The sequence below is a fragment of the Odontesthes bonariensis genome, chromosome 2 (genome assembly GCF_027942865.1).
Source record: "Odontesthes bonariensis isolate fOdoBon6 chromosome 2, fOdoBon6.hap1, whole genome shotgun sequence".
Lineage (NCBI taxonomy): Eukaryota > Metazoa > Chordata > Actinopteri > Atheriniformes > Atherinopsidae > Odontesthes > Odontesthes bonariensis.
The window spans coordinates 19040118-19053984 of NC_134507.1; the positions used below are offsets into that span (position 1 = coordinate 19040118).

The window sequence follows — 13867 nt, forward strand, 5'->3', positions numbered from 1 at the left end:
TTCGAAGCAGTGCTACATGTACAGTACAGGCTCCTCTTCTCGTGTCTTTAACGTTATCTGATTGTTGCGCTTATGCTGGCATGTTGTAGCTGTGGCAGCCACAGACACTGTGCTCGCTTCCCAAAACTGGAGGAGTTAGAGACACAGTCACAGAGCGAGCAGAATTGCATGTCCTCTCCAGCAGCGCAGATGCCACTAAATAAAATATTTCATAATCCTGCCCAAATCCTCTAATCACCATGACAACAGGCAGCAGGGAGCCAGAGAGTGGCGGTGCGTGGACCCCCCACCTCCCTTCTCTGTTTTCTTTTTCTTCTTTTTCCCTCTTTTTTAATCTGAATTTGGGACCACACCGTTAGATTTTTTTTTTTTTCCTCCACAGCAGACTGATTTATTTATTTTTTTTAAATTTGTCATCAGCAAAAGTTTATTCTGCAGGAGGTAAGTTTAACATGACACTCAAAGTACACCATAAGGCATCACTGCTTTCGAGGAATTTTTGCCACTTTTGTCCCTGTTGGGTTGCTGTGCCTAAACAGAAATTCCGAGGTTTGATTCGATTGCTGTTTGAGTTCTGTGTCAGAGCAAGTGTGCAAAGAATCTGCAGTACAGAAACGACGCAGACACACACAAGAACAGTAACGAAAGGCCTGCCGGCTCCTGCGTGTTGATAGGATAATGGAGGTGATGACCTCATGGGGTGAAAGGACCTGTTGCCTGGTAACAGTGTGGATAACAGCAAGTGAAGGGGGTAGTCATATCATTGGCACTGTGAGTGCGTGTGTGTGTGTGTGTGTATGTGTGTTATATCGACCCATGTTGTCAGGTGAGGGAGATGATGACAGTAGTTTAAAGAGGGGAGTGCTTCACTCAGACTGAGGGCTATCGATCAGGTGTGTGCGTGTCACTGACTCTCACGCAGCCAGAACCACACGGCTGCAGTGTGTGTATACACTTCCCTCTCCGAAATGCAGTTCCTACATTTTCCTGCTCCTTCCGCCGCTCACTTGTGTGTGGTGCCTCATATAAATAATTGAGCGCCTCTCTTTTTTCCGTGGCTCTGCAGGTATTCGGCCCCAGATTATGAACGGGCCTATGCACCCACGCCCTCTGGTGGCGCTACTGGATGGGCGCGACTGCACCGTTGAGATGCCCATCCTCAAAGATCTGGCCACAGTGGCTTTCTGCGACGCTCAGTCCACACAGGAAATACACGAAAAGGTATGGAGTCGCTTATCAGAAATGCACTTTATATCTGTCAGTCAGCAGCTGTGCCTCTAACACGTAGAAAATCAGATCTATTTGTTTCTTTATTATCTGCTGTGGCGCTCACTGTCTAACCTCTCATAAAGGATGGCTGTTTATTTCTGGACTTATTTAAGAAGCCTTTGCTCATAGTATAATTATTGTATTTGCTGTCAGCTGCGTGTTTGAACAGTGGATATATTTCAAACTGCTCACAACTCATTCAAGAAAAAGGTGTCAAAAATCTTCCAAGTGCACCACATTTTCTTTTTTTTTTCCAAATTAAATCATTAAAATGATAAAAAGGCAGGCAGTGCACAAGGAGAAAAATAGCTTTTTGCTTTTTCCGCCTCATTTTTAGCCACCATATCACATGATGATATCAGTGGAGGACTTGGAAAAAAGCATCTCTATTTCATCAGAGTTTTAATGGCTAACATTTTTAATGGCACAAAAAACAATCTTCTTTCTGTAGCATTTTTTTTTTGTTGGCTGAGATGAAATCGTGATGATGTTAGAGACGTATTATTATTTACATCATACGAATATTTCGCTCTTTTAACGTAATACCGCTGCACTGCAACACCCCTACTCATGTACTCACTATATACAACTGTTTTCAGTTTTTAAATGTGACAGAAAACAGTTCGTAAAGTACGAGTGTGTGTGTGTTTTTATTTATTTTTTTATTGTTTGCTTTCTGCTCAGTACTGAGGAATCATCTCCATCCTCTTTCTGTTCCTCCTCCTCTGTAATGTTTTAATGATATTTCAGCCCACTGGCTCGTTCCACTCTCCCAGTACGACTATAATGGTTTCATAACTGACGCTAATCCCACTGGGTGCTGAAGTGCGGCTTTGTTAAATAAGGAGGAGGAGGAGGAGGGCGCTGGTAATAGAAATGCAGTATAATTGTTCTCAGCCAGAGTGGGTGAAACATTTGTCTTATTTAACTGTCTATACTCTGGAGGCAGGAAGCAGCAATTTTACAATCCAAGCTGGAGGGTTTGTGGTTTCACACTCAAAGAGAAAAGGAAGGCCTCTAATTCGAGTTGTATCAGTTTAAGAGAAAATGCTGCCTTCTACAAATGCCCAAAATATCTTATGTGTGGTTGGTTTAATGCTAAGAAGAAGACAGTTTTACTTTAATGCCAACCTAGACATGCAAATGTACAGGTTAGATGGAGAAAATGCTAAACAAATAGTCGCTATTTGGGCTTTTCCCTCACCATATACAGACGAGCAGTCTCTGTTTTGAGTGTGAATATGTTTCACAAACAGAGGGCCCATCTGGAAGCATAGATGTTGGCAGCAATCCCACAACTGTAACCACACGGCAGAGGATACAGAGGGGCCACACACACACACACACACACACACACACACACACACACACATACTGACGTACACTCACTCCAAATCCCAGTAGTGAAGTACTGTTCACACACAAGAACATCAGAAACTCACTGTGAGAAAACACGATCTCGCTGCTGTCTCTCTGTATGAGCTTCCTGGAAGTGAGCAGACGCAGCAGTGAAGGAGTCATCTTTGAAAGGAATCTGTGTAAACCGCACATTGTTTCATGGAGTAGACCAAAACAAACAAACAAAAAAAAAGAATGAATAGATGACACAATAGATGACACAATCCATATCACATCAAAATGACCAAAAACAGTATTAAAAGATTCAGTGTTTAATGATTACACAGCAGTTTTGTTTTAATCTCCACATTCATTAACTTTCCTATTTCATTTTCACTATTAATTTATTCATTTATATATTTTCAATCTTCCCAACCATATTTATTTGGATATTTGTTTCTTAGCCTGCTTTATTTATTATATCTTATACACTTAGATTGATGAATTATGATCATCATTTCTACTTTTGATTTTTGCCAATGTGGCCCAGCTAATTCAAAGTGTGTCAGGGGGGGTCGGGTTTTTGCTTGTTGCCGTATTGATATCAAAAGTGTCTGACTATTCATGTCTGGCTCCACACTCCTGTGGCAATAAGAAGATACTCTGAGAGCCCGAGGTGGCTGATGAGAAAGCACTCGTGCTAAGCAAAGTTTTGGTTGAAAAAAGGAGAATTACAGAACAAATATTTAAATATTTAAATGTAAAACGTGGGCCGTTTTCCACGTCTAGGTCAAATGCCTGTTCCACATCAGTCAGGTCCTGCTCCCTGACACCACTTAACAACCATAACCAGTTTTCAACAGGAGAAGCCACTTTCCACTGCGGCTGTCTTATGTGAGGCTCACTTAACTACGTTCACCTGCTGCATTGACAAGCACATATGGAGATACTTCGCAATCAGAGTTTTCAAAATCAAGTAGCTAATTAACATGAAGTAGCCGAATAATTTCATAGTTGTTTCAGTCACACACACCTTCTCCATTAGTGCTTGCAGCAGCCTATATTTGCAGAATCTTTAGCTAGCAAAGTCAGAGTTATGACTGGCCAAGCAATCAAGCAGCTCCTTCTTGGCCTACCGCCTGAGAACCGCACCTGCCATTTGTCATCATGCAGTGTGCGCCGTAACTATAGTAAAATGTGCCCTGTTTCAATTAGTCCTAAAAGGTATGAGTAATGAAAATTGCATTTGCAACAAATTATGAATACTGGGTTCATTAATGCAAATCCTCAACCAGTGCAGGCTTCCGAAATTGGCCTTCTTCATCTAAACCTTTGTGGAAATTCTGATCGACAGTAAACCTGTGATTCAGAGACCAGAGATTCATTATAAACCGCAACTCCCACCTTCAGAAATTTCCTTCAACACAACCTGGACTTATGATGAGATGTGCAAAATGAACATCCGATTAAATAATTCCTCGAACAGCCTTTTGTTTCAGCATTTGAGCATAACCTTGAAAATAGTGACGCTACTCTCGGGTCTGCGTGAGTTTGGCACCAGCAGGTGATTAACTTAGCATTATGGAACATAGCCTGGCTCAGATGATGGCTAATGAAATAGCCCTGAAAGCTCACAAATGAACAAGCTGCATGTCTGAGTTTGAGCAGATAAAAGATCAGCTTTGCTGAGCTCATCAGCAGGACTAAACGTGCATAGCTAACTGGCCTCACTTGAGAGCTTAAAAATGGTTCCTTTCAAACTCACTGATTAACAAATTGTATGTTTAATCTGAACTCAGACTTGCTCTATGTCCTCTGCAGCAATCCCCACTGTAGGTAAAAACAACGGAGCACATGCACCGTGGAATGCCAACTCTAATTACAGTAGAGGACTTTTAACACGACTGCTAATTAACACAAAATCCATTTGCTCAGTTTTTTCACTTCATGTAAACTTGCTCTCAGTGCATATTCCTGCTGTGCAGCGATTCACTTTTTCTTTTTTCAGCAGCGTCTGCAGCCAAGCCTGCAGCCGGCCTGCTTCGTTCAAGTAATGACATTAATGCACGCGGAGAGCTTTAACCTTGAGTTTAGCATCCAGCTCCCGCTGCATCTAACTCCAATAAAAATGCTGTCTGGAAATTCATGGCTATGCTATTCTGGCTCGGGTAGGTTAATTCTCTTGGCGGGTTGTGAATTCAAACCGGTTATTTAACGGCCTTGGCTCACAACAACCACTTGTTTATGCTCTCTGGCTTTCTCAGCAGCTGTCAGTCTGCTTTATTGTCCTGCGTGCACCCTCTGTAACCCTGTTTGCATACAGTGTGAATTAATGGATTGTGACAAAAAACAGCTCTCGCAAGCACTCATTGTACAGTAAATGCAAAGACAGTCACTCGTATTTTGGAACACACATAAACAACCCATTTGCATTTAGATGAAGAATAGAAAACGCAAACTTAGCCTCAGGAAGATGGAAGGTGGTGAAAGCACTCACTGGTGGCTGCAACAAGTTGCTCCTACGTGCTGCTGAATATAGGTGTGACAGTCACTGACAACATGTAACAATAATGTGTTTTTAAAACCGAAATGTTTCCGTCTGTCTCTGACATAACTAATGGCCGCAGGGGGAAACACTGACAGCGAAGTCTTCTCTGATGTCCCTCAGGTGCTGAATGAAGCCGTAGGGGCCATGATGTACCACACTATAACCCTGACCAGAGAGGATTTAGAGAAGTTCAAGGCGCTGCGCATCATCATACGCATCGGCAGCGGCTACGACAACATCGACATCAAGGCTGCCGGGGACCTTGGTGAGGCTGAGGGACAAACGCAGACGATAGGGTTGGATCGTAGATATAGAGAGGGAGGTCGCTCAGAAATAATAGACTGCCGAGAATAATGACAAGGACGAGCCGTATTTTCCCATATGGCTCAACTGTGAGAAGAAAAAAAATGAGAAATAAATAAGAGGAGAAATGGTGCATTATGGATAAGAAGAATGCATCTTTTCTTCAGGGCCAAACCAAACTCTGCTCTCTGTATTGGCATAACATAAACAACATATGTAGTAGGAATTATTCATTAACTGTAAACCGTAATGGAACTGATATTACATTCAGAGCAGATGCTGCAGCTTATATGAAATTCTCCTTCTGAATCCCATTTGGCCCCTTTCAGCATATGTTTGGCATTAGAGCTGGATTTCACGTGATATCCTTATTACTGTCACTATCACATGTTCTCTAGCTGGCACGGTGGTTTTCCACCTATCCTTCGCATTTAATTTTAATTTTGTTTCATATATGATGGTTTAAAAAAAACCCTAAAGGCTCTTACAACAGTAGTGTTTTGTGCTGTCATTTCTGCTGCTTCATTTTTTCCACTTTTCCCCCCCAATCGTTTGTTCTCCAGGCATTGCAGTGTGTAATATTCCCTCAGCGGCTGTGGAAGAAACAGCAGATTCAACCCTTTGTCACATCCTTAACCTGTACCGGCGAAACACCTGGCTGTACCAGGCTCTCCGGGAGGGCACGAGAGTTCAGAGCGTGGAGCAGATCCGGGAGGTTGCGTCCGGGGCCGCCAGGATCCGAGGAGAGACGCTCGGCCTCATAGGATTTGGTGAGAATTTTTGGGATGGATTTTTACAGCGAATGTCAACTGAGCAATAGTGGTGCTCAGAGCAAGAACGTTCAGTATGTATGACCAAACGGGTTTAATTCTGCTCTAACTTACAGTCAGGAAAACTTCTGTGCCAGAGAAGTGTGTCGAGGTTTAGAGGAACAATGGGGTGAAATGGGAAAACCTTCACCTCTGAGTCCTCTCTTGTGAAATTTAGACATTTAATTTCCTCCATTTTGATGAAAAGTGTATTGCACCAAGTTAATGCATTTGTTCCGATAAAGGAAACAAAACAAAAATTCGAGCACCAGGTGACAATTCATGAATCAGATCGATGATATCGATCGATGATACACTGAGCTAAGTGATGATATTGTAAAACATAACGTGAGAAGTGGGAACACACTTCTTATTGTTTGTAAATGTGTCTGGATGTTAAAAATGATCTTTCCTCTTTTAGAGCCATGAAGAAAAATTCTGCATACCCGTCTTTAAGAATTAAAATGCTCGTTCCCTTGTTGGTCTCTAAATAGTGTAAGCACTGACGTTTGCTGACTCCTTTCAAACAAAAGGAGTTCAAAAGACTCATTGACACAAACACAAAATGAATAGTTTTAACGGTGCAGCGCCTTTTTAACTTAACACGGTCATTGTGCATTATTGAGCTGACACTTTGCTGCGCCACAGTGTAAATAAACAAAGGTTTTTATTCATAAAGTAGATCTACTTCATTAATTATTTACTGAAGCAAAGATTTTCAAAGAGCTAAGCCAGCCTCCTCAGGAGGGCTCCGAAAAGTTTCAAGGCAGGCTCAGTGAACGGAGGTTAGAACACATCACGTTAGTTATGAGAAGAATAACTTAAGTAATCGTGATATCACTGAATAGCTCAGATACATTCATGCTGATGGACTGTTTTTCCCAAAGATAGAAGCTGATACCTTCGGTCAGGCAGTTAATTCATTTTGCGTTGTCTCGATAGTGTCCATCAGTGATGCGTGTTCATCTTGGCTCACTTTGCAGTGTGTATGAGACTGAATAACAAAATCATGTTTTAATTGGCATCCATGAATTTGGCAAAATTAATCAGAAATCTGGAACGTTGGGTCATTTTCTCCAAGCTTTATCAGCGGAGACTTTGAAAAAGCTCTGAAGTAGAGCGTTCTGCATGGCCACATGCACACGTTTAGCCATGTTTTTGCACCGTGCAACTATCAGTGTTCAATATGAATCTTATTCTACTTGCTTCTTTTTGTGTTTAAGATAAAATGTTCTTGAGCAAGGCAACTGGTTTTTGACACCAGATGTAAGTTTTGATTGTTTTCCCCCCCCCCTTTGATTGTATTTTTACTGTGTTTTCACGTTACTGCCACTCTAATTGAGAGCTCTACAAGCTCACGATGACACTGATGAGACTTAAGTTTACACTAACCAAGTTATTGCAAAAATAGCACCACAAAACATGACAGCATGAAAAAAAAAAAGTTTTAATGTTTGCTGAAATGTCAAAGCAATACATTTAGCAACCGTCGAGCCGTTTCATGATGCGCACTCTCTTCCCACGCCCTCCTCTCAGGCCGCTCAGGCCAGGCGGTGGCCATACGGGCCAAGGCGTTTGGTTTCAACGTGATCTTCTACGACCCCTACCTCCAGGACGGCCTGGAGCGCTCGCTCGGAGTTCAGAGGGTCTACACGCTGCAGGACCTGCTCTACCAGAGCGACTGTGTCTCCCTGCACTGCAACCTGAACGAACACAACCACCACCTCATCAACGACTTCACCATCAAACAGGTGGGGGCATCTTTAGTGCAGAGGAAGCTCGAGTGATCATCTGTCTCACATGAGCCTCAGGCGCTGGACTATAAAGACATCTCACTTGAAACACATGACATGAGGGTTGACTGATGATTCCATGAAGCTGGCAGGAGAGCTTCAGACTACTGAACTGGCATCAGAGTGATCTAGCAACATCTTTGCCGGCAGTAGTTCTTTTGTTGGCAACTTGCAATTACAGGCTTTTTGAATAACCTTTAATAAGCGGTAAGATGTTTGGAACAAGCAAATGCAAAAAAAGGCATGTGTGTTTAGTACATGCGGGGGTGGATAATAGTACATTGTTCCCGTCCTTTTATAACTTTCAGGTCAGTTTGACCCAAACATTGCCAGAGTGTGTGGGTGTAGGATCATACAGTTAAATTGTTCTCCTGCATGCTCCTCACTGAAAATGATCCAAGTAAACAGATTCTTGATTTGCAATCCTACGGATCTAACGGGATTTGACTTTCTTACGTTATGACATAAGAGAATGAAATGCTTTTGTCAGCTTTTGAGAACATTTTCCTGCACTGTAAGCCCGCACACTGCTTTGTTCACTTACACACTCTGAGAACTGCGCCACACCTACTGGAAGCTGCCAACAAGCAGTCTGTTACGAGCGGAGGAATGCTACTGACCAGCCAAGTCCCAGCTGCCAGCCAAGTGGGCTGCAGGGCCAGATGTGCAAGCCCGAACGAAGCAGTTGCTTAGCTATCCACGTCATGCACTTTAACCATAAAATGTGATTCTTGATGCCACTTTTTCCTCCACATAGCAGATATTTCCCCCTAATGTAACTGTAGACAAATGTTGATCTTTTACGATGTTTGGAAACGTAATTGATCATCCTCTCGGACCTTTCCTGATCACTGCTGCCTCCTGGAGGACATAAACTGGACTGCAGTGGTTGATGAGGAAATTGGCAGGTGCTTAAGAGTTGTGTGCTGTCACCTGTTGAAAAATAAAGTTTATTAGGGATGCACAGATTGAGAAAATATGACCCATTAGCAGTGTTAAAGATGATACAGATCCTGATTGTTTTTTGTCTTTCATTTTTTCCATTAGCTTCTCAGGTATTTAGATTTTTTTAATATTTGTAAAAGTTGTTACTGTTTTCTACAGCATTGAGCTCACAATAGCACTCTGCTGTTCTGTTATCTATCTGCGTAGATGCGTCAAGGTGCTTTCCTCGTCAACTCCGCACGGGGAGGTCTAGTGGATGAGAAAGCCTTGGCTCAGGCCCTAAAGGAAGGCAGGATACGCGGCGCCGCCCTGGACGTCCACGAGTCAGAGCCTTTCAGGTGCTTTCAGCTTCCAGAATCCACAACATCAGACGCACTCAGTGTCTGCTTTTTTCTTCCCAGCGCTAAACCCCTTTCTTTTTTTACTTCTCTCATTTTCCCACTTTCACAGTTTTTCCCAAGGTCCCCTGAAAGACGCCCCAAACCTGATCTGCACCCCCCACACTGCCTGGTACAGCGAGCAGGCGTCGCTGGAGATGAGAGAGGCCGCGGCCACAGAAATTCGCCGAGCCATCACTGGTACGGACGCGTCTTTAAACTTTACCCCACGCACATTTTGACTTCCTGACGCACTAAAGTTCGATATATCCCCGACACAGGCCGTATTCCTGACAGCCTGCGAAACTGCGTCAATAAAGAGTTCTTTGTTACCACGGCACCCTGGGGGATGATGGAGCAGCAGCAGCAGCCTCAAGTTCACCCTGAAATCAACGGTGCCGCCTACAGGTAGGAGAATGATCTGGACTCTGCATCGCGCAGGGATCACGCGTCATCTCAACACCTGCAGTAGTGAGACTTAGCACACGGGGGAGGAGTGATCTCATGTGTTTATATGTGTGTTTGTAATTTTGGATCTAGTTTTTTGGGGGGGAGAAATTAAACGTAGAGCTTGGCCCAAATGAGTTTATCCCATGTTAAGTTTAGGTTCTTCCTTTCTCAGTCTTCATATTGTCTCAACCAGACTGAACTGCTTCTCTCACACAGCCGAGTGAACCAAACCATGGTACAGGCCATAGCAACGGGGGGAATGCAGGACAAATTATATACCTAATTCTCAACCAGGTAAATGAATGCTACCGCTGGTAAATTGGGTAAATTAATGACATCCTTAATTAAACCAAACCCCACTGAGTTCTGTAGCCTTTTTTCCTTTTCACTCTCTAACTTCCCTGTCCCTTAACTGTACCCACTCTACCCAGCATCTCATCAGTCCCGTGCCCCCCCCCACCTCCTGTAACTGAAACACAGCGCACAGGATCAGTCTAACGTTGGACATTTTTTAATGATGTGCTCACAGATTAGTAGTTGTATATGACACATTGGACATCCAGGGTAGAATAAGTTGCCTTTACCCTTTCTTTCTTCAGCATTTCATGTGTGGTCTTAGAGTCGTGTCCCTACGAGAAGAAAAAAACTGGCCCAGACGGTCGCTAGGTGGAGAGTGGGATGTAGCTCTTTGTACAACATTTGTAGAAATATTTAGTAAATTGGTTAATTTTGTGCTTTTACGGACTTAATAAAAGATTTGATGAAAAACATACAACAATTTTACTTCATTTAATCCCTTTTATGGGCCTGGAAAATGACCTTCCTTTTCCAGGCTTTGTCATGATACTGAAAGCCTGGACATTTCTTTGCTGCCGTTGTTCATTTTTACACATTTACACATTTTCACCCTGAAAGATAATGGGAATTCAGATTTGTGAGTAATTGTGAAACGGGGCATATAATGAAATGGGGCTTTCATCTTATCGTCACTGTTTCAGTTAAAACGAGCTTAAAATCAATCAAATCCCTTTGATCATTTCTTACTAGTTTTTTTTTTTTGCTTTACATCCATTCTAACACTTAGTGCAGTGTCTGCGGTTTTACTCTCAAATCTGTTTTTTGAGTGCGTATTTGTTCTCTTTAATTGCACGATGAGGAAACAAATGTAACTCCATGTAAACCACCCGAGATATCGAAGTTGTTTTAGTTTCCCTCCACACATTTGACCTTCCAGCACTCTTTAACAGAAAACCGGCTCGCCCGGACTATTGTGATTTTTTATTTTTTTATTTGTGTAATTTAATTTACAGTTGCTGTGTTTTAAAATGCCACGTCAGACACAATTTTCTTTTAACTGAGCAGCAGCTATGTTCTTCAAGATGTGCTTCATTGAAAACTGTGCTGTGGTTTTCTCCTCACTGAACTTGATCACCTCATGTCCCTCTCCAGATTCCCTCCTGGCATGATGGGTGTCGCCCCCGGTGGGATTCCTGGACCTATGGAAGGGTTGGTGCCCGGGGGAGTGCCCATCGCCCACACCCTGCCCCCAGGCACCCATCCGTCACAGGCCACCTCCCCAAACCAACCCTCCAAACATGGCGACCCCATGAGAGAGCACATGACTGAGCCGTAGTCGGACTGCTGCTGTGGCAGAGCAGGGGCGTAAAATCAGTGTAAACTAAAGAACCTACCAAGTCAACCCATCCAGCCGTATGCTTGACTTCAGCCATCCAGACTTACCAGCAGACTGCCTGCCGGGCAACGTTTCACACTCTTTCTTTTTGTATGAAACCACTAAGCCCAAGTGAGGACAGTGAACACCAAGTACACACCTGAGCTGCCACACTGAGATGGGACTGACCGTCAAACTCAAGCGCAAAAGCTCTGAAATATGTCCTCCCTCCATTTCTGTTTTTTCGTTCTTCACTGAGCTAAGTGATGCTTTTCTTTTTATCTATATTAGTGCATATATGTTAGGGAAATTCCTCCTGACTTCTAAAGCATCTTGTCAGGAACCATTTGCAGGATGGAAACCGGACCCGCCCGCCCTGGATTAGATGACAACCCATCAAGCCTCCTTTTCCTCTCAGTTTCGTCCAGTTCTGCACAAACATGTCCCGTGTTAGTTTTTTTTTTCCTTTTCTTTTTTTTTCTTTTTGACGTTTTCCTGTTTAAATTTTATTCTGTGTTTTCTGTTTGAGTGAATATCTGTTATTCTGTTCCCCGGTGTGTGAACATGAGTGGATTTACAGTTACGTTTATTGGATGAGAAAAGTCAGCCGGCAACAACAGCAGCCTCAGAAATCTAGACTCCTTCAAAAAGAAACAACTGCTCCTCGCGGTCAGACATTGTACGTTCGTGCTGCGACACCTCGATTGCAGTCAGCTGTTGTAACATTTTCCGGCTCTGCTTAACCGAGGCAGCGGTGATATCTGGTTGCAGTCATGAGCAGAATATTTTCTGTGTCATTCAGAGGGCCTAGATTACATGGCAGCAAAGCGCTCACGGGGTATGAAAGTGTCTGGATAAATAAAAACAGGAAATCTCTTACTGACTCAGGAAAAAAATGAACATCAAATCTGGACGGAAAAACAAACGAAGAAAAAAAAAAAACTACAGTTCTGGATTACTGCTTTTCATGTCTTTCTCCATTGTGGTATTTTTTTATATATCAAATGTACATTTTTTGATGTTCAAGGTTTTCACTCCTGTTAGATTTGTATTGCCTTGTTAAATGTTCATATAACCGTAGTCTTTCGTGCCCCACCCCGCCCTCTCCCCCTCATAGTTCCTCCTTGGTTTCTCTGCTCTAATGAGAGCCAGCTGTGTGAACAAACAGCAGCCATATCCATCCCTTCAGCGCCGTGACGTTGGCAAGAGGCGGCTGCTTGCAGATTGTTTGGTTTTTAGTGTTGAGTATTTGTATTTGTTTCTTGTACAAGGTGAACATATAGCATACAGTGCAGCTGGAACCAATAAATAAAACGTACTGTTCTGATTGATGATTGGTAAAATGCTGTGGGTTTTTTTTGTTTTTTTTTTCCAATCTGGCAGAATGGATTCAAAAGATACTTAAATCCTCTTGAAGTGGAGACTTTTTAACATCCAAAACTGTGCCACCATTGTTTTTTTTGTCCTACCTAATTTGGCGGATATTCGTGGTCAAGCTTTGAAAACTGCATTTCCCCAAGATGCAAATGAAACCAGAAAGCGTTCCTGTTTCAATTAATTGCACCTTGAGCCTGTTCTTTTTTAGCTTTTTAGAATTTTGTTAAGTATACCGAATTGTCTGCAGTGATCTGTATTATGATGAGTTATTATGAACATTTATGAGTTCATGGCTTAAAAAGTGGAGAGAACTTAAAAGCGAGATGGCTGTCAGGCAAGTTCCTGAGAGGTAACGTTACAGGCAGGTTTACAGATTTACACATGATGGAGGTCACGGTGTCCCTGCTATGTTTTAGGCACGCCGAGTGAGAGAACACGCATCCTCTGTCTGCATTCAGGGTTAGATATACAAGAGAACTTCTACACAGTTTTCAACATTGGTAGTCAAATCTATTACAGCTGCATAAGAATATCACTGGGTTTGCACCCCACTAGCAGCAACTGAAGCCAAAATCAAAGGCTTTGTTGGAGGTGTTCCACACATGGGATCTTTGAAGCAGCTCACTCACATGTGCACACATTAAAAGAACATGTACACAGGTAAACGGATATCATATATTGTACAAAGTAAAATAAGTTTAAAGGTTTAATAGAAAATATATTTCACTTTAATTAGCGCTCATTGGCATTCATAGGCAGCATAAATTAGCAATGCTTTATATTTAGTTTCAAATATTTAAAAGTTAATAAGGTACTTTTAGGTTCTTTCAAGGTTCTCATTAACATTGTTTTATATTAATGAGACTGTGCTTATGTTCATAATCTGATTTGCAAGCACATTGATTATTAAATCTGATACATCATTAAGCACTTGACTGTCTACAACTTAAGTCTCAATATTGTTATTGTTGCATTACTGTGAACCT

General features: G+C 42.4%; 1 protein-coding gene across 5 annotated transcripts in view; it reads left to right on the forward strand.

Moving 5' to 3' along the window:
- Positions 1-12836, forward strand: part of ctbp2a (C-terminal binding protein 2a) — a 64605-nt gene extending 51769 nt beyond the window's left edge. For 4 of the 5 annotated variants that reach the window (XM_075478444.1, XM_075478442.1, XM_075478443.1 and 1 more), the window contains 8 exons: positions 1067-1221; positions 5276-5420; positions 6022-6228; positions 7804-8018; positions 9213-9343; positions 9456-9583; positions 9664-9790; positions 11282-12836. In XM_075478444.1, the coding sequence (XP_075334559.1) occupies positions 1067-1221; positions 5276-5420; positions 6022-6228; positions 7804-8018; positions 9213-9343; positions 9456-9583; positions 9664-9790; positions 11282-11465 (1292 nt within the window). In that variant the 3' untranslated portion in view covers positions 11466-12836. Of the gene's footprint in view, positions 1-1066; positions 1222-5275; positions 5421-6021; positions 6229-7803; positions 8019-9212; positions 9344-9455; positions 9584-9663; positions 9791-10048; positions 10127-11281 lie in introns of all 5 variants that reach the window. The other variant, XM_075478446.1, reaches the window with a different exon arrangement.
- Positions 12837-13867: the final 1031 nt, after the last annotated feature.